Consider the following 19686-nt stretch of genomic DNA (forward strand, 5'->3'; position numbering starts at 1 on the left):
TACGATAGTCTACGGTAGCCTACGGTAGTTTTACAACTCGAAGAACGGTATATTTCAGTGCTTTAGGACAAAAACGGACAGTATATTTTTAGGCGTGCAAGTTTATTTGGAGGCGCGGTGGTGAAGAGGTTACCTTGCAGCCGTGGATGCGAGCGATCTGTCCGACGAGCGAGCCGACGGCTCCGGCGGCGCCGCTGACGACGACGACGTCGCCGTGCTTGGGGCGACCCAGCTCGAGCAGGCCGAAGTAGGCGGAGACGCCGGGGCGGCCGAGCGCGCCCAGCGCCAGCGAGTAGGGCGCCGCCCAGTCGGCGGGCAGCAGGCGCGTGGGCGTGGCGCCGGGCCGCGCGGGCGGCCGCCGCGGGTCCAGCACGGTGGCCGAGCGCCAGCCCAGGTCGCCCACCAGGTAGCGCCCCACCGGGAACTCGGCGCACCGGCTCTGCACGATCAGCGCCACCTGCCGGCATATGTCAAAAAAAAGGCTTCAAATGGCTCTGAGCACTATGCGACTTCTGCGGTAATCAGTCGCCTAGAACTTAGAACTAATTAAACCGAACTAACCTAAGGACATGACACACATCCATGCCCGAGGCAGGATTCGAACCTGCGACCGTAGCGGTCGCTCGGCTCCAGACTGTAGCGCCTAGAACCGGGCACAAGTCACACGGCCACGTCAACACACGCAGCACTGCAGGCTACAGCATTCGAAGAAAACCCTACTTCTTCCAGAACACGGCATACAGAAAAATGTACAAACCGTAATAGACTGAGCTGACAAAAGTAATGGGATACCTCCAAATATCGTGTCGGTCCTCCTTTTGCCCGGCGTAGTGCAACAACTCGACGTGGCATGGACGCAACAAATTATTGCAAGTCCCCTGCAGAAATATTGAGCCATCCTGCCTAGCGTCTTCCGTAACTGAGAAAGTGCTGGTGCAGGATTTTCTGTTCAAACTGACTTCTCGCTTGTGTATTATACGGGACGAGGTTCTCCTCACTCGGCTTCGGATAGGCAACAGTCCTATGACGCATGGCTTCCTGCTCATGCGTGAGGACCCTCCAATGTGTGGTGCTTGTGGCGTCCAGGTCACTGTGCGCAACGTTTTGTTGGATTGCCGCGGGAAGCGGCTGACTTGCCAGCGGATCTGCCATCTCTTGTAGAAAACACTCGAGCGCATGTGGTTAAAGTTTTAAAGTTCTGTGACTTGTCAAATGTTTTTACAAAGATTGTAGGGAGAGGGTCTTAATCTGCCCACTGTGTGACACGCTCGCCCATATTTTACGTAAGAGGCCAGCCAACGACACTTTCCTTAGGCATTCTTCCTGCTACGTTTTCGTTCTCCTTACGTTTTACTTTCTTATGTAGCATTTTCCTTCTTTTCCTGCTTTCTTTGCGTGTGTGCTTCGCTTTTGCTCAGTCTGTCCACATTCGTTCCTTTTAATGTGTGTCAGGGCGGTGATGACCTCGACGTTGAGCGCTCGTAAACCCCTACACACACACTTTTGTATTATAAATGTTCAGTGGGATTCATGTCGGAAGATCTGGGAGGCCAAATGATTTGCACGATTTGTGCAGAACATTCTTCAAATCAATCACGAACAATCGTGGCTCGGTGGCATGGGCATTGTCACCCACAAAAATTTCATCGTTGTTTGGGAACGTGAAGTCCATGAATAGCTGCAAATAATCTCCAAGTAGCTGAACATCACCATTTCCAGTCAGTAATCGGTTCAATTGGACCAGAGGACCCAGCCCATTCCATGTGAACACAACCCACACCGCTATGGAGCCACTACCAGCTTGCACAGTGCCTTGTTGACAATTGGGTCCATGGCTTCGTGGATCTGCGCCACTCTCGAATCCTACCATCAGCTCCTACCAACTGAAACCGCGAATCATGCGCCCAGGTCACGGTTTCCCAATCGTCTAACGTCCAACTTGTCACTTCCAATTTGTCACGTCCAACTTGTCACGTCCAACTTGTCACGTCCAAATTGTCACGTCCAAATTGTCATGAGCTCAGAAGACGCGCTGCAAGCCTCGTGCTGTTAGCAAAGGCACTCGCTTTGGTCGTCTGCTGCCATAGCCCATTAACGCCATATTCTACGGCACTGTCTTCACAGATTTCTGAGATTATTTCAAGCAGTGTTGCTCGTCTATAAGCACCGACAACTCTACGAAAACACCGCCGTTCCCGGTCGTTAAATGAAGGCCGTCAGCCACTGCATAGAACGCAGCCGTTCCTAGTCGTTAAATGAAGGCCGTCAGCCACTGCATAGTCTGTAGTGAGAGGTAACGCCTCAATTCGGTATTCTCGGCAAATCTTGATACCGTGGATCGTGGAATATTGAATTCTATAGCGATTTCCGAAATGGCATGTCCTATGCCTCTAGTTCCAACTACCATTCCGCGTTAATTGCCGTCGTGCTGTTATAATCAGGTCGTAAATCTTTTCACGTGAATCGCCTGAGTACAGCCAGCCGCTGTGGCCCAGCGGTTCTAGGCGCTTCAGTCCGGAACCGCGCTGCTCCTACGGTCGCAGGTTCGAATTCTGCCTCGGGCATGGATGTGTGTGATGCCCTTAAGTTATTCAGGTTTAAGTAGTTCTATGTCTAGGCGATTGATGACCTCAGATGTTAAGTCCTATAGTGCTTAGAGCCATTTGAGCCTGAGTACAAATGATAGCCTCCGCCAGTGCACTACCCTTTTATACCTTGTGTACGTGATACTGCCACCATCTGCATATGTGCATTTCACTATCCCATGTCTTTTGTCATCTCAGAGTAATTTTTCCAATAGGACAACCTATCAATAATGTTACAGTCAGGCGATGGCCCCACACGAGCGGAATTCCGCGACGGGCCAAAATGGCGGGCGAGATCAGCGGATATCTTACACGGATTCGGCCCGCCGATATCAGGCCCGTAGTTTCCCACTGACGTGCAGGCCCTGCCCGTCACGGATTCACTTTCTCAGATCTTCCCAGAGGTCGGGCACCTTCCTGTGTATCACGAATCGGTGGATTTTCGTGACTTGCAAGCGAACCCAGGGCTATGATGCATGATCGACACATCAGAGGCCACGAGCGAGGGATTTCAGGAGTTCCGACTACGTTTCGCGTAAAGCACGAGGTCTTTTAGTCTGCTAAGGTCTAATCGGTAGCGAAATGGAAACCACAGAGAAAAAAAAATATTTCATTTGCAACAGTTAGCTATACTTTCCAGCTACTTCTCTACGTAGTCGCAACGCCGACTTAAGTCATTTGTTGTAGCATTGTACCAACTTCCCAATACCCTCGTCATACAAGACATGTTCAGGAAGTAAGTGTACTGTGATTTTTTCTTTTCTGAGGGTTGGCAACATTGAGTGGTAGAGGGGGGGGGGGGGGGGGGGGGCAAGGGAGAGCGATGCAGGGACATGGTTGTACGTAAACTCACGTTGTAGAGTCAAGTTGTGTGGAAGATTTCAGTAAGAAATCCCGTCTAGTGCGAGCCGTGTGTTGACGTGTTTCCTAGTCGCGAAAGTAATGATACTTACCGAATTTTTTTCGCCAACCAAAACGGTTTACGGTGAAGGTGTTATGACGAGAACGAGTCTGTGTAATTGATGTAAGGAGTTTAGTGGAGACAGAACAATTGTTCATGACGAACAGAAGAGTGGGAGATCTTCCATTTTGGCTAATGAATTGGTGTAAAGAATAGAGGAAACTGTTCGTGAAGTTGCCGATTGATTGGATGAAATTTCTGCGATGTTTCCCACAGCCCTCCAAAACTGCCTTACACAAGTAACTCACAGAAACGCTGGGATACCGGAAACTGTGCAAGATGGGTCCCAAAACTGCTGACAGCACCACAAGAAAAATCGTGTCAGTAGCTCCCGCAAGTGAATTGGAAGGAAAACATTTTTCTCAATAGCGCCCACGAGTGTCTTGAGCGACTTGATATGGAAAATCAGAATTTTCTGAACTGTACTCATTGCACGCCTTAGACAAAAGGACGGTCGTCACAGTGTCGTCACACCAATTCCCCCATCTGTCAAAAAAATCAAACCCACAATTTCGGGCAAAAAAACATGGCCTCTGTGTTTTGGGGCTGAAAAGGCACTATTTTAGACGAATTTGTAACTGGGGGGGGGGAGGAGGGGGGATCACCAACGCATAACGATATTGTGAGGACCTAAAATATCCTCAAAAGAAGCCAAAACATAAGGAGGGGAACGCTGACGAGAGGAGAGTGCTTGTTGTACGACACCGCCCATCCTCACACAGTCTGAGCCACTAAGGCGCTCTTGGACTCATTTGGTTGGAACTTTTTTAATCACACCCTGTATTCCCCTGACTTCGTACCTCCAGATTATCGTCTTTTCACCTCCCTGAAGGCACACATGAGTGGAATTAGTTTTCAAACGACGAGCAAGGGAAGGAGGAGGTTCTGAAGTGAGGGAAGGAGCTGGCGAGGGAGTTCTTCAAGAAGAGCCTAAAGAAGCTTAGTCCACGGCTGATCACATACAGCGTACGGTATCTATACTATAGTAGAGTGTGTCAGACCAGGGAACGAAGGACGGTGCCTCCAGCGTATTTAATATGTGACGGATTACATATGGAGACCTGATCCTGTCTTGTATCCAATGGTCTATACTACATGGACCTAGACGGTTATTGGTTCTTAATCTTTTAATTATGATGTGACCACACAGTTGCTCAGGTTTATTTTAGTATATATGACGAGGGAAGTCGATGCCCTAATCGTGACACCCAAGACCCACTTGCTAACACTTGGTCAGTCTGAAGATGCCTTGGTAAGGCGAAATGCGCATCATGGATAAATGAAGCAAAAATCAAATCTGCAATCAAGACTGTTGTGTCACCTCATTTTCTAAAAAAAATATAAAATTCTAAATCAATTTTTGAACATGCATTTAGGAGGCGCTATCTCTGCTTTCCGACAATTCTCTACGCTGGTGGTCTGTGACAAAATGTTGTCTTTATAGCCAGCGGTTTATGTGGGCAGAACTGAAACTGAGAGGGAACTGTATGGTGGTGAAAAAACATTTCCCACCGAAAACGCTGCAGGAGCGTCTCCATTGCCCCTGCAGAGTGCGGCCGAGAAACGTCACGAAGAAGGAAACACACGACAGTCATGTTGTGTGGACTGCATGAAATCAGGCGAAAACTCTCACCACACCCTCATACTTGGCGGGAGACATTATTTATCTCGGCATCTTTACGTGTTCACTGCGCGATCAGAACCGGAAAGAATGACATGGGTATTCGAGGACATACTAGAGACACTGCCCAACACGTATGTGCAAAGTTACACCAGTATTTTTATAGTGGTTTCCATTTCGTGACAGATCGGACCTTAATAAACGAATAGCCCTCGTACGTTGCCCAGTACGTCGTTTTCAAGACATTATTTGATTATAGTATATTTGCAGGTTTTGAAATTTGTTCACCTTGCAGAGAAGAAGTTATTATGGATGATAATAGGAAGAAAATTGTGGCAATCGATGGCGATTTGTGCGACAAGTACTAATATATATCTCGAAACAAAAATCCCAAAAAAGGGGTCAACAATTAATTGCCAAAATGAAACATTTCAAACGTATAGATCTGATACAGAATCGTGAGCGTTCGTCTGAGAATCATGACAGTTTAATATACTAGGAACAGGGTGTTCTTGATTCTTTGTGAAGTATAGTAATTCGTAATATCTATAAAATATTGGACATATGACAGTTACAGGTAATACGATACTGAACACAGTACAAGCAACTTTTTACTGTCACCTAGTTTATACAGTGCATCTCATCCATTTATGCTTCTTTCAAGAGGCATACACCTTTCTGAGCCCTTTTCTGAAATTACTGAAGGTATCTGACATTCATCTTTGCAAGTACAAGAAAATGCTTGTTTTGTCATGAAACGCGTTCTGTTTTAGTGAAATAAAATGTCACCAATGGACCGCAATTAAACATATTTACAATCTGACATGCTTTCAAGGGATAAAAAGAGTTAGTTACAGAAGTTATTGATTTTACTGGCGATATTTTATGTCCGATTCTTGCTCACGTCACGAAACGCCGTCTGCTTGCACGTTTTTCAGGTATTCCCTCGTATGGGACTGTTGTTTCTTGTACTGTAGTTCTGAAAAAAAAAATTAAATATCTTTAATTATTATGAAGCAACTACGGGTAATATGATCAAACTATTGATGATTTTTTTTCTAAAGCTTTATTTCTAATTTTGTAGCTTAGATTTTATAACACATTGATCCACAACTGGAATACCGTCTATAAATATCTCAACCGTCTCTTTGTGCGACCTGTTTCTTACATTCTTGTTCGTGTAATGTTCATGTGTCAGTTTTCACTTACAAGATATTTCACGATACAATTGTATAAGTTTCTCGATGTAGTCATTGGTCCACCCGTTCACTATACTTGCATAGAATGTGCTTTCTCCTGAAAACGACAGAAATACTCACGTGCATCCTGCACAGCGACTTTACTCACATTGTTCAGTCACAAGGTTAATTTTTTTGGCATATTGGTGTTTGTACTGATAAAACATTGTTCTTAAGTTCTCACATTTTGAGTCTGGTATCAAGATATCTTTCGCGACTGAGACCTATGTTAAGGGCTTGCCATGCTCTTACGATCTGACATTATTCATACTGTCGGATGACGTGTTAATGCAAGGACGGTTTTCAATTAGTGTAACTTTTTGACGTAAGCCAGCACTGTGGTGTACCTGACTAATTACTTTTTATTTATTCGATGTAATTTAAGTTTTAATTGCAATTTTATGCCTCCTACGTTACGGCGTTAGTGTTAATTTGTTGATTATTCACTGATTAGAGGGTTTTGAGTTTTACTGATTTAGAACTCCTTATGAATTGTGAGACTTGTAATTGGTAATTATTATTAGTATTGATTCTGAAACAGTAAGATTTTGCTTACGTTATTGTGCTGTTTTAAAACAATTATCGCCGAGTGGTTCTAGGCGCTTCAGTCTGGAACGGCGCGACCGCTACGGTCGCAGGTTCGAATCCTGCCTCGGGCATGGATGTGTGTGATGTCCTTAAGTTAGTTAGGTTTAAATGGTTCTAAGTTCTAGGGGACTGATGACCTCAGATGTTACGTCCCATAGTGCAGAGCCATTTTTAAAAGAATCATCAAAACAGAATTCGACTTCACAGTTCAGTACTTCGTCGATTAGTAGTGTTATTAATAAGTGATAGCATAGCTAAATTACCATTACCTTCACATCCCCCAGCCACTTCCACTCCACAGCCTATGTTGCTACTGATGCCAATTACTTTGTACCAAGCTGAGCGTGGCTGTACGTTGTGAAAGTATGCAGCTAATGTAGTATTCGATTTGCTTGTTTGCTGTGGCAGTATGTCTGTCAAAAATGTTCTGAAGATGGATTCGCTGTGGAAGGATGTATTCTCCTACAACAATGTCGTTCATTGACAGGCCCCTGCAACTACGGTGCCTCAGCTGACCGAAATGCTTCCTCAAACATTAGGAGAGTCAGTTCAGATTGCTTCTGATGGATAGCAGGATGAATTTCAGGCAGCACAAAAGTTCAGCTACTTTTGGAAGGGACTGAGTCCTTTATTAAATTCCTGAAAGGAAAGTTCCATCCCAGTCTCAATTTAAGAGTTTGCAAGCCAGGGTAGCACATTATGTTATTCGTTTGAATGATTCGAAAATTCTTTTTGAGGAAGGGGAGGATAGTGATGTGGTGGAGTGCCTTCAGGTAAAGGATGCGCAAGTGGTACTGACATTAACTGAGATGTCAGCGGTGTCGGTACTGAGTAATAGAGGAGTCATAAACATAGAACAGGATGTTCAACGTTGGCATTCAGCAAATATCCGTGTGTGAAAGGTAGTTTTCTGCAGCGAGTGGGTAGGGCCATAGCATCACGGGAAACCATTGATGGTTCTCACAGGCAGGTCTGCTTCCAAGTAATCCCAGGTAGGGAAATGTGGCATTTGACTGACGCGCAGGAACAAGGTGACAAGGAATCCTTTGGGGAGTATATGAACAGATTGAAAAATGCAGCGAGGGCCATGTGTCTGTCGTATACAGAGCAGGAAGTGGCAACGAACATGGTAGAGGGAACTGACCTTCGAAGAGATCGCGGATCATGTTTGCCCAACAACTCAAGAGTTCCATGGACTTGAAAACGTTAGTGCAGAAAGTTGAAGGAATTAGGCACGTTGATAATTGCCGGAGGGTCAGAAATTCCACTTAATAGCCGAAGTAATTAGTCACTTTACGGACAAAAGTTCCGATATATATCGGAAATTTTCCTTTCTATTTTTATAAAAACCCGTAACAAATGTTGTTTTATTTGAATACTATGTATAGTAAAATTTTTGTGAAACTTTACTTACAACACCAAAAATCTTAAGGCTATTATAAAATCTCTGCATAGAGCAATGGGTCACAGAAAGAAATATGGTGAGAAATATACTGCTGCATTAACTGCCTGTACAGAAATAAAAGTACTTGGAGTCTTCTAAGTTCATTGTTGCTAAGTGAACAGCCTCAGAAGAAGAAAAGAAAAGGAAAATAAGGGAAACTGATTGGTATTGTGTCATGTATCAGATCACAATAAAATAACACAGGAGAAAAAATCACAATAAAATAGTATAAGAGAAAAAGTTACCTAAGACTCTCACATTCCACAACATGTTTGTAACAGTGCTGAGGATAAAGGCTAAAGGAAATGAATTACATAATTGTAACCATTACGGGCACTTAAAAAATAAATCAATAAAATATTCTACTGTTGTGTGGTCCGTACAGTAGAAACAAGTCAAACATGGAAAACGCTGACTTCACAAATATTCTTTTCTATTACGCCATGAGATAATTGTCGATATGTGTGGCTATTAATTTAGTAAGAAAAATGTTAAATACTCTTCCTACGAAAACTGTTGTGTGGTCCATACAGTAGAAACAAGTCAAACATGGAAAACGCTGACTTCACAAATATTCTTTTCTATTACGCCATGAGATAATTGTCGATATGTGTGGCTATTAATTTAGTAAGAAAAATGTTAAATACTCTTCCTACGAAATCTCTAACCGATATTTGGACGTGCATTTATTACTGTATAAGAGAACCGGACGTTAAAGCAGACTGCTGCTTCCCATCGTCAAGAGGGCTTTCCTGGGACTTTTCCGGAGCGGCCGTGGCGTACAGGCGGAGTGAGTCCAGTGCGTGAGGGATGCGCCTGTTGCCCCACTGTTTGCCAAACACTCCAGTGCAAATGCCGAAACCTGGTTCCCTCAAGTAAAAGTTCATCGCTTCCACGGAAGGTAATGTTCGCAAAGCACAGAAAAAGCGCTTCTAAAGCAAACACTTTGGAGCAGTAAGAATACCTATCCGCGTCCAAAAGGTGAATAGCCTGTGTTTTGTGTACAGTGCAATAAATACAGTGATCATTTTGAAAACGGGACGGTTTAAAAATCAGAAAATACGATGAGAAATTACTCTCATTAGTCTCAATGGACTGCATCCTGTTCAGAAGAATTTCAAAAGGCTGTTTGGGTGGTCAGCAAAATGGAGCAGTCTTTCGTAGTTCGTGGTATGCAGAATACCATCAACTAGAATACAGACCCAGAATGTTTGTGACAAACGTCAAAATTATTTTTTCTCGATGATCTTGTAATTGGCATTGGGTCTTAAAATTCTCATACACGACCTGTGTATAATATTTCTCATGTTTTCAGCTTCTCTTTAACGTATGATATTTCCGTTTGTAATTAAATAATTAACTGTAGAGGTGTAAACTATTAATATTGCTCTTATAAATGTTCATAATCTGAACTGGAGAGAACTTTACGAATGTATAATGTCAGCAGTAGTAGTTAAGAATTGTCGTTTTTGTTCCGTAACTTGGCGGTGACACAAGCTGTGATGGGCGCATCGAACTGCTCATTGGCCTGAGGGGAGTGTTCAGCCTGATGGGTTCCCACACCGAGCGGACAGTAAACTTCTTCACTGCAGTGTTTCTGTTAATGTGCCGCCTCCGTACCTTTTTCACGACAGGGATTAGATGGGAACTGTAAACGTGGCCACTCATTTCATTAATAAAGACTAAAATAGCATGTTAAAGGCTAATTTGAAAAACTAAAATTTTCTGTAATCTTTTGGGCCCGCTGCGTTGTATATGTCTTTTAAGGACATTGTGTAATTATGATTCCAAAAATGCTTTTAACCCTTTCAGGGGAAGTGGTTCCGTTTGAAACCACCTACAATTTTCTCATTTTGTGGCAAAAGGGCAGTGACTACATTTGGGGACACCATTCAGCAGCCTAGTTGGTGCTGCCCTCTAACAGCTGTCACTGGAACCGCTTCAAAATCTGTAAATATTAGCAAGTAATGAGGCGAGTTGGATAGCCATTTTTGTACGCTGTGCGTGAACGTCTTTGTTCTCAAATCGTGACTGTATTGCTCTGTATTAGGTAACTTTTATGCATGTATTAAATGCAGAATACTGTTCTGTTTACATTAATACTATATGTACTGCAATAATAACCAAAATAATGCATTTATTTCCGTTAATGTTGTGGTGGTTCCATTTGAAACCACTGCTCCTGTAACGGCAGCATTAGTAGGTGTGACGAATTTTTTTTTTTTTTTTTTTTTGCTCAGTTTCAAGTGATGTATTCTCACAGACTAAAGGATGAGGAAATTCTGGAGTGCCTTTTCGCAGATATTCCTTCAGATCTCGACTCACAGATTGACACTAGCAGTGGCAGTGAAAGTGATGTACTAGCTGAAGACAGTGATCTGGATTTGCGAATGAAAACACCTGTTTTATCTCAAATTATTTGGGAAAGTGAGAATGACGACCATTTTGACAATGACAGTGATGATAGTTTCAGCACTAATGACGATTTGCCACTGTCTTTCATTGCGAATTTTTCATGGAGAAAGGACGTCAGTGCAACGATCTTTGCAGCCAATTTTTCAGAGGAAGCTGGTGTACGAGGAAAACTTATAAATGACAGTGAATGTATGCAACCAGTAGATTTTTTTGTGTCTGTCTTGTGACACTATGTAAGAACACATAGTTTTCCAGTCCAACCTGTACGCAACGCAGAAAGGTGGCAATTTCAGGCCTCTTTCTAAAGCAGAACTGAAAGTATTTTTGGCTATAAACATTCTAATGGGAATCAAGAAACCATGTTATTATCGTGATTGCTGGTCATCCCATAAGGAACTTCGAGATGAGTACATTTCCTCACTAATGTCGGTAAAAAGGTTCAGCTGGATTTTGACACATATTCACATCAATGACAACACTGTTATGCCTTCAAGGGAGAGCAGAAATTATGAAAAATTGTATAAAATCCGTCCACTAATCAATCAGATACTGATAAACTTCAGAGAATTCTATGCACCTACTAAGGAGCAAGCTATAGATGAATGCATGGTGAAGTTCAAAGGACGAATCTCATTCAAACAATATATGCCCCAAAAGCCAATCAAGAGGGGATACAAAATCTAGGTCAGAGCTGATAAGCTTGGATATATTTGTGGTATTCAGATATATACTGGAAAAGTTGAAGGCATAATGAAAAATCCTTAGGAGAGAGAATTGTGAGAGATATGTGTAAAGGCTTGGAAGAAAAAGGGATACCACATATACTTTCATCGGCAGTTTCCGAGTGTTTTATTCTTCCCGCATTATGGGAAAAAAATGGTTGAACATCACTACAGTCAAACATGTCCAACACCCACAATGGCTTGACGTAGTCCGAATGGGTAAATACGCTGCGAGTAATTACCAGGGATAAAGACATTGCTAATAAGCGTCGCATAAGTTGGGCTTCGACGTATTTTTGAATATTTTTGCTGTCCGTTTCTGAGTGATGGACGTTTTTGAATCATGAGACACCTGTTTCCGCCTGCATGAACAACGGTTAAACTCTGACCGGCACTTTTGCTTGACAATACTACTCGCACATCATCACTTTGCCAACATTTATTTACTGTATAATGCGTGTGAATCCATGTTTCATCTTAGTAAACTACTGGTCGCTTTGATTCTGATGAAAATCTGTGAAAGTATGTTCTTTCAGCAACAATGGCCTCTCGTCCACCCAAAACAAAACGTTAATTTTGACACCTTCTAAAACGAAAATCCATAGACAAAACATTGCTTTTAAGGGTTTCCTTGCTAGCTTTGAAGCACATTTCTTTTTGACAGAAGTTGTGCAGTTTTCACAAAGTTCGTATTTCTTTCTATTGTTCGTAATGCCATAGAAATTGCTGCCTGATAATACATTTATCCATATCATCGGTCACATACTTATTGTGAGCTTCGTGCTTCATCTTCTTGGGCGCTAGTTTAACCGTAGCCTCGCTGTACCTCGTCACGTGATCTAGTTTCTGGCACTGCCGCGTCACCACTTCGCCTTTCCAGGCAATAGGTATTGTTGCGTTCTGTACAACGAAAACTACAGAATTCGTTTCGGTAGTTGGCCGAGGGAGTCAAAATTGGTCACAAGTACTTTCATTGCGTTTCGTAAGAACAGAAGAATTGGAGCGTCCGAATTTCTTGCAACTTTGGATGTAATAGGTAGGTACTTTTCATATAACGTACAATTAGTATTGCGCATGCACGTTACTCATAAGTTAGAATTTTTCTCCTTCAAGGTTACAGAATAGTAAAATTTATTTTTCTTATGATCTGTTACTTCAAAAATCGACAAGTCTGCAAATAAGCGCGCGTCGTCCCAATAGCTAGAATTAAAATAAAGCGGAGAAAGGTGAAGTGATATGGCGATGACTAATTTGTTACCCCTTATTCTATAATCAGACACGAAAGAAGTAACACATGGAAATTACGACAGATGTCGAGTGTCAGTTCTTTGAAATGAGCAACCGCAGTGCAGTGAGTTAATATATTTCGACTAGCGTTAGTACCCATCGATGCCCGCGTGTGTATTTATTGCATTGTTATGTTACTCCATCTCCTTATTCTTCCTCTCTCCATTGTCTTCCCGCCGGCCGGAGTGGCCAAGCGGTTCTAGGCGCTACAGTCTGGAACCGCGTGACCGCTACGGTCGCAAGTTCGAATCCTGCCTCGGGCGTGGATGTGTGTGATGTCCTTAGGTTAGTTAGGTTTAAGTAGTTCTAAGTTCTAGGGGACTGATGACCACAGCAGTTAAGTCCCATAGTGCTCAGAGCCATTTGAACCACTTTGAACCATTGTCTTCCGCCCCACTCTTTGACCGTTTCACCTGCGTCTGTAGTGAAATTCGGCCTGAAATTCAATTTTACGCGGCTCAATTCTTATGACTTCATCTCCTGAACAGTGTATCCTACAGTAATATAATTTTCCGTTTAAGTGCAGTGGAATATCAGGAAACTGTCTGCGAAGTGTGTTGCAAATAAAGTTAGCACACTGACATCAACAGTTAGTTTCACGTAATTGTTCTTTACAGGCTCGATCGAAACACGTCCGACGGTAGAAAAAGACTGTCTGGCAGTGAATATAGGAAAAGACGGGCGCTGAAGGAAGATGACGATAAGAAGCAAAAGGATGCACTATAACGCTATTTCAAGCCGAAGAGAGAACGATCTAGCAGTGGCGAGGGTGGAAAAATAGATCCTGAAAGTACAGAAACTAGTGGAGCTACTGTAGCTACATTTTTATCTTCAGGACATGACCAGGAAGTTGACGAACACAGTACTGCGACCACCGCATACAGTAGCAATGCTGACGGTGAGCCATCCATAACATGTTCAACGGACCACGCCTGGACTCAAGACCTGCTTTGTAACGAAAGCTCCGAGTTTGAAACATCAGGCAGAACTGAAATCAGGCGACCCGATTCGGAAAATACCGGAGGAACATCAGCCGAGGTACTCACCACCGGAGAAGGGATGAAGGCGAGCCTAAACTGGAAGACACAACTGACTCACATCCCGGAAGATGGCCGGAAATTATTACCGACTGCATTCGAACGACTTTGGTCGTGCGAAGTCCTCCCGAGCGCATTAAGGAAGCTGAAGAATGTCCTAAAAATGCGGACAACCGGCGTTTCGGCCCTGTGCACTACAGCTATTCTTTGAATTTAGAAGAAGCGGATAGACATTGGTTATTGTAATCAAACAGCAAGGGTGCTGTGTTCGGCTTTTGTTGCAAACTTTTTTCGTCATCTACAGTAAAAATTACAAAGAACGGTATAAGCGACTGGAGGCACCTTGCTTCGTATCTCTAAAGTCACGGGAAGTCTACCGAGCATTTGAATTCACATAAAAAGTGGATCGTGTTTTCCGAGGGACTGAAAAAGTCACGAACTGTCGACGCCCATCATCAAAGGCTTCTGAATACTGAAAGCGAACATTGGAAAAATGTTCTTGAGCGCTTAATAGCAATAATTCATTTCCTGGGTCGGCAATGTCTGCCTTTGAGAGGAAGTATAGACACACTCTTTCAGCCTGACAACGGAAACTTCTTGAAACTTGTTGAATTATTCGAAAAGTTCGACACTGTGATGATGGAGCACCTGCACAGAACAAAGCAAAGCAAGGTCAGAACAAGGGTCATCATTATCTTGGAAAAGAAACACAGAATGAAATAATTCATCTTATTGGATCATCTATAACAACATTCTATTAATGATGAACTCTGCAAAGTATTACAGTATAATTCTGGGCTGCACACCAGATATTTCAAAAGTTGAGCAGATGACAGTTGTGGTACGTTTCGTCCAGGAGACAAGACTCGACGGGGTATACGATGTCCGAATTCAGGAGCATTTCTTGGGATTTCTTCCAGTGCCCGATTCTTAAAGCTCCACTTTGACGCAGGTCGTACTCAAGTTCTTGGAAGATAAAAATAAAATCCTATTGTGTAATATGAGATGGCAAGGATACGACAATGGAGCAAACATGAAAGGAAAGAAGTCTGGTCTCCAGAAAAGAATTTCAGATATGAACAAGAGAGCTTTTTATGTAACATGTAGCAGTCACTCATTGAATCTTGTTCTAAACGATGCCGCTATGTCTTATAAATATGCTGTTTCCATGTTTTCGACAATGAAAAGCTTGTATGACTTGTGCTCGCCCTCCGATCGACGTTGGGATTTCTTGAAGAAGTATCTGCCTAACCTGTCGCTGAAGCCACTGAGCGATACTAGGTGGGAAAGTCGCATCGATGCACTTGCTCCCTTACGTTTCAAATTGGAGGCGTTTATGATGCACTGGTTCAGATATCAGAAGAATTCGATGGCATGACCGCTCACGAAGTAACGTCACTTACGAATCAAATAAAAAATTACACCTTTCTCATTTCTCTGGTAATCTGGTACGCCGTTCTGCTTCGCATCAGTGTCGTCAGTAAGACCCTCCAGACCATTGAAATAAATGTTTCTGAGGCCGTGGAAATGCTTGAAAAAAAGCATATTTTGAGACCTGCAGAACAGAAGAAAAGTTTGTGTCTTTCTTGATGGATTCCAAATAACTGGCTACAGAATTAGAGCTAGAAGATCTAACGTTACCACGGAAGTAAGAAGCCAATACACTTTACCTATGAAGGAAGACAATAGATGACCCAACAAAACGTTACTATTATCTTTTAGATATAGTAACCACATCTTTGCATGAGAGATTCAGTCAACTGAAATCTCATTGTGATTTTCTCTACGACATCGGCGAGCTGAAGAATGCACCTCCTGACAGCCTGGACACAAAGTGTAGAAACCTCGCAGCGATTTTGCAAGATCATGAGTCAAGCGGCATTGATGCACTGGAGTTAGGGAGGAACTAAAAGTGCTTTCAACATTGTTGAAACCTGGAATAGGTTCTAAAGAGACTCTGAAGTTTATAGGAAGACATAATTTTTGCCCTAATGTTAACATTGCTCTGAGAATTCTCCCAACACTCCCAGTGACAGTTGCGAGTGGAGAGAGGGGTTTCTCAAAATAAAAATGATAAAGACATACCTCCGATCAACGGTGAGCCAAACTCGTTTGAATGATCTTGCAAAAATATCGACTGAGCACGAGCTTGCAGAGGACTTCCATTACACAGATCGTGTGAAAGAGTTTGCACAAGCAAAAGCCAGGAAGGTTCGATTTGTCTAGTATTTTTTTAAATTTTTGTATTATGATCAGTGTCTTGGTTATTTACTGTGTTGTTTCTTATTTTGTTCAACATTAAATAGTTACTGTAAATATTATTGTTCAAACCAAATTATCGTTAAATTGTAAATATATTTTGTTTTCCGTTGAATACATTATCTGTTCAAAACCATTAAAAATGTTTATTTACGTTAACTGTAAGTTCATGCCGCGCGGGATTAGCCGAGCGGTCTGAGGTGCTGCAGTCATGGACTGTGCGGCTGGTCCCAGCGGAGGTTCGAGTCCTCCCTTGGGCAAGCGTGTGTATGTTTGTCCTTAGGATAATTTAGGTTAAGTAGTGTGTAAGCTTAGGGACTGATGACCTTAGCAGTTAAGTCCCATAAGATTTCACATACACTTGAACACTATGTAAATTCACAAGGCTTGTTAAAATTAGCTAGATTACTTCAATCAGGTTTGACTCCATTTTTGAGCTGGTGCCCAGCGACTGTTTTGTACAAATCTGTAGAGAATGTCACCAGTCGCAATTTTTGTTTTTATTTTCCAGATCTACATAGATTTCAGGTACAGTGTGGCTATTCTCAATGCTTTTAGTTATGTTTACATCTATACCGTCATGCTGAACGTAACTGTCAACATGACGGTTTAGATATAAGCACATATTAAAAGCTTTGAGACTGGCCACTCAGTGGCCGAAACCTAGGTAGATCTGAAAAGTAAAAACAAAAATTGCGATTGATTGCTGACATTTCCTACAGATTTGCTTAAATAGAATTCCACAAACGTTTTGTAAAAAAAAAAAAAAAGTACGGAGGGGAGGGAGGGGGGGGGGGCAATTTAGCAGCTCGCACGGGGCGGCACTTGGGCTTGCGCCGGCCCTGCCGTCAACCTCAATGCATTTGGCAACACGTGTAACGACATTCCTCTCAACAACGAGTAGTTCGCCTTCCGTAATATTCGCACATGCATTGACAATGCGCTGACGCATGTTGTTAGGCGCTGTCGGTGAATCACGATAGCAAATATCCTTCAGCTTTCCCCACAGAAAGACATCCGGGGACGTCAGATCCGGTGAACGTGCGGGCCATGGTATGGTGCTTCGACGACCAACCCACCAGTCATGAAATATGCTATTCAAGAGCGCTTCAACCGCACGCAAGCTATGTGCCGGACATACATTATGTTGGAAGTACATCGCCATTCTGTCATGCAGTGAAACATCTTGTAGCAACATCGGTAGAACATTACGTAGGCAATCAGCATACATTGCACCATTTAGATTGCCATCGATAAAATGGGGGGCAATTATCCTTCCTCCCATAACGCCGCACCACACATTAACCCGCCAAGGTCGCTGACGTTCCACTTGTCGCAGCCATAGTGGATTTCCGTTGCCTAATAGTGCATATTATGCCGGTTTACGTTACCGCTGTTGGTGAATGATGTTTCGTCGCTAAATAGGACAGGTGCAAAAAACCTGTCATCATCCCGTAATTTCTCTTGTGCCCAGTGCAGAACTGTACACGACGTTCAAAGTCGTCGCCATGCAATTCCTGGTGCATAGAAATATGGTACGGGTGCGATCGATGTTGATGTAGCATCCTCAACACCGACGTTTTTGAGATTCCCGATTTTCGCGCAATTTGTCTGCTACTGATGTGCGGATTAGCTGCGACAGCAGCTAAAACACCTACTTGGGCATCACCATTTGTTGTAGGTCGTAGTTGACGTTCCACATGTGGCTGAACACTTCCTGTTTCCTTAAATAACGTAACTATCCGGCGAACGGTCCGGACACTTGGATGATGTCATCCAGGATACCGAGCAGCATATATAGCACACGCCCGTTGGGCATTTTGATCACAATAGCCATACATCAACACGATATCGACCATTTCCGCAATTGGTAAACGGTCCATTTTAACACGGGTAATGTATCACGAAGCAAATACGTCCGCACCGGCGGAATGTTACGTGATACCACGTACTTATGCGTTTGTGACTATTACAGCGCCATCTATCACAAAGCGAAAACAGTGGTCCAACTAAAACACTGATATTTCTTTACGTACTACACGAATATGTAATAAAATGGGGTTTCCTAGTTTAAAAAACCCAGTTGATAACCGTTTGACCTATGGCAGCGCCATCTAGTGGGCCAAACATAGCGCCATCTGGTTTCCCTGATCAAGCTAGACAAGTTTCGTTCTCTGTAGTTTTTTCATTTGACGCTTATTTCGTGGGATATTTTGCCGATCACGATCACTGGACCACCCTGTATGAGCAGTGTGCAAGGCTTTTCCCCCATATGGTCTATACGACAGTTTCTTGCTGTTGTCCTCGGAAAGCAGTTGTATTGCAGTCTGGTACCATCCCTTGTTTCTGGAAGTATTTTATGAAGTGTGGTGGCAATGAAGTATTGTGCCCCATTTGCTATAAAAGATTAAAAACGCTCTGTGGCACAGCAAACTTGCGACATCGCATAAGGAGAAAACATCCACCACGTTCCATGGATGAGAAGGTAAATTTGACTGATGTACCAATAATTTCATTGAGGCTCCATAAACTTGGGATAATCACTGAAGCCGGCCGCGGTGGCCGAGCAGTTCTAGGCGCTTCAGTGCGGAACAGAGCGACTGCTACGGTCGCAGGTTCGAATCCTGCCTCGGGCATGGATGTGTGTGATTTCCTTAGGTTAGTTAGGTTTAAGTAGTTGTAAGTTGTAGGGGACTGATGTCCTCAGATGTTAAGTCGCATAGTGCTCAGAGCTATTTGAAACATAATCACTGAACCCTAAATTTTGTGGCTGCTTCAGGTGAAAAACTTATACCATCCAAAAGTAATCAAGGCTGTGACGTGACGGGTGGCATCCAATAGCAGAAAAAAGGGCCGACTCCAAGATAGGGGAAGCCTCATCAGGGGTGGAGCCTGCAGCGCAACGAAATAAAACACAAAATTGATAGAATCATTTCCGATCAGCTTTTCATCTACTGTGCCCACTGAGCACAAAGAAATCAATGTGACCGCTAAAACTGGCGTCAACTGTTCTCAAGTTCGAATGAATGAGGCTCACAGTAAATTACAACAGTCCGGCAACCTTTCACACTCAGACAATAATGATTCTACGAGGCGGCGGTGGGCCGAGCGTTAAGATCAGAGCAAACACAGGAAGCTTCCTTCAATTCATTATCACGCTGGTGTACTAACTGATGCGACTAAGAAGTAGTAAGGTCACCTTCCTGCTTTAGCGACTGCATACGTGCAGAATTAACAAGCACAGCGACCAAGTTCTACGGCGATACCTTTGCACTTGCTTGAACTTCAGCATTTCAATGAGCGGAACGTTATGCAGAAAACCTATGGTGTCTCCTCTATTTTATAACATATAAAAAGTGTCAAATGCATACAAATTTATGCTGCACTAGCTTTCATATGGCGTCTTTTTTTAGGCAAAAGGCTGACAGTTTAACAGCTTCTCTGTGCAAGACTGACAGTAACGCTATCCAAGTGCCGCTCGCCGATTCCGATACACTTCGAATATGTTGTAGTCTAGGTAAAGATATGA

The 19686-nt window shown here is 43.1% G+C and overlaps 1 protein-coding gene across 1 annotated transcript in view; it reads right to left on the minus strand.

Annotated features, from left to right (window-relative positions):
- The window catches only part of LOC124802108 (prostaglandin reductase 1-like), a 73438-nt gene that overhangs the window by 32631 nt on the left and 21121 nt on the right, over positions 1 to 19686 (minus strand). Inside the window, exon 2 of the mRNA XM_047263123.1 lies at positions 134 to 457. Coding sequence (XP_047119079.1) covers positions 134 to 457 — 324 coding nt within the window. The remainder of the gene's footprint in view (positions 1 to 133; positions 458 to 19686) is intronic.

This window comes from Schistocerca piceifrons, chromosome 1 (assembly GCF_021461385.2).
Source record: "Schistocerca piceifrons isolate TAMUIC-IGC-003096 chromosome 1, iqSchPice1.1, whole genome shotgun sequence".
NCBI lineage: Eukaryota > Metazoa > Arthropoda > Insecta > Orthoptera > Acrididae > Schistocerca > Schistocerca piceifrons.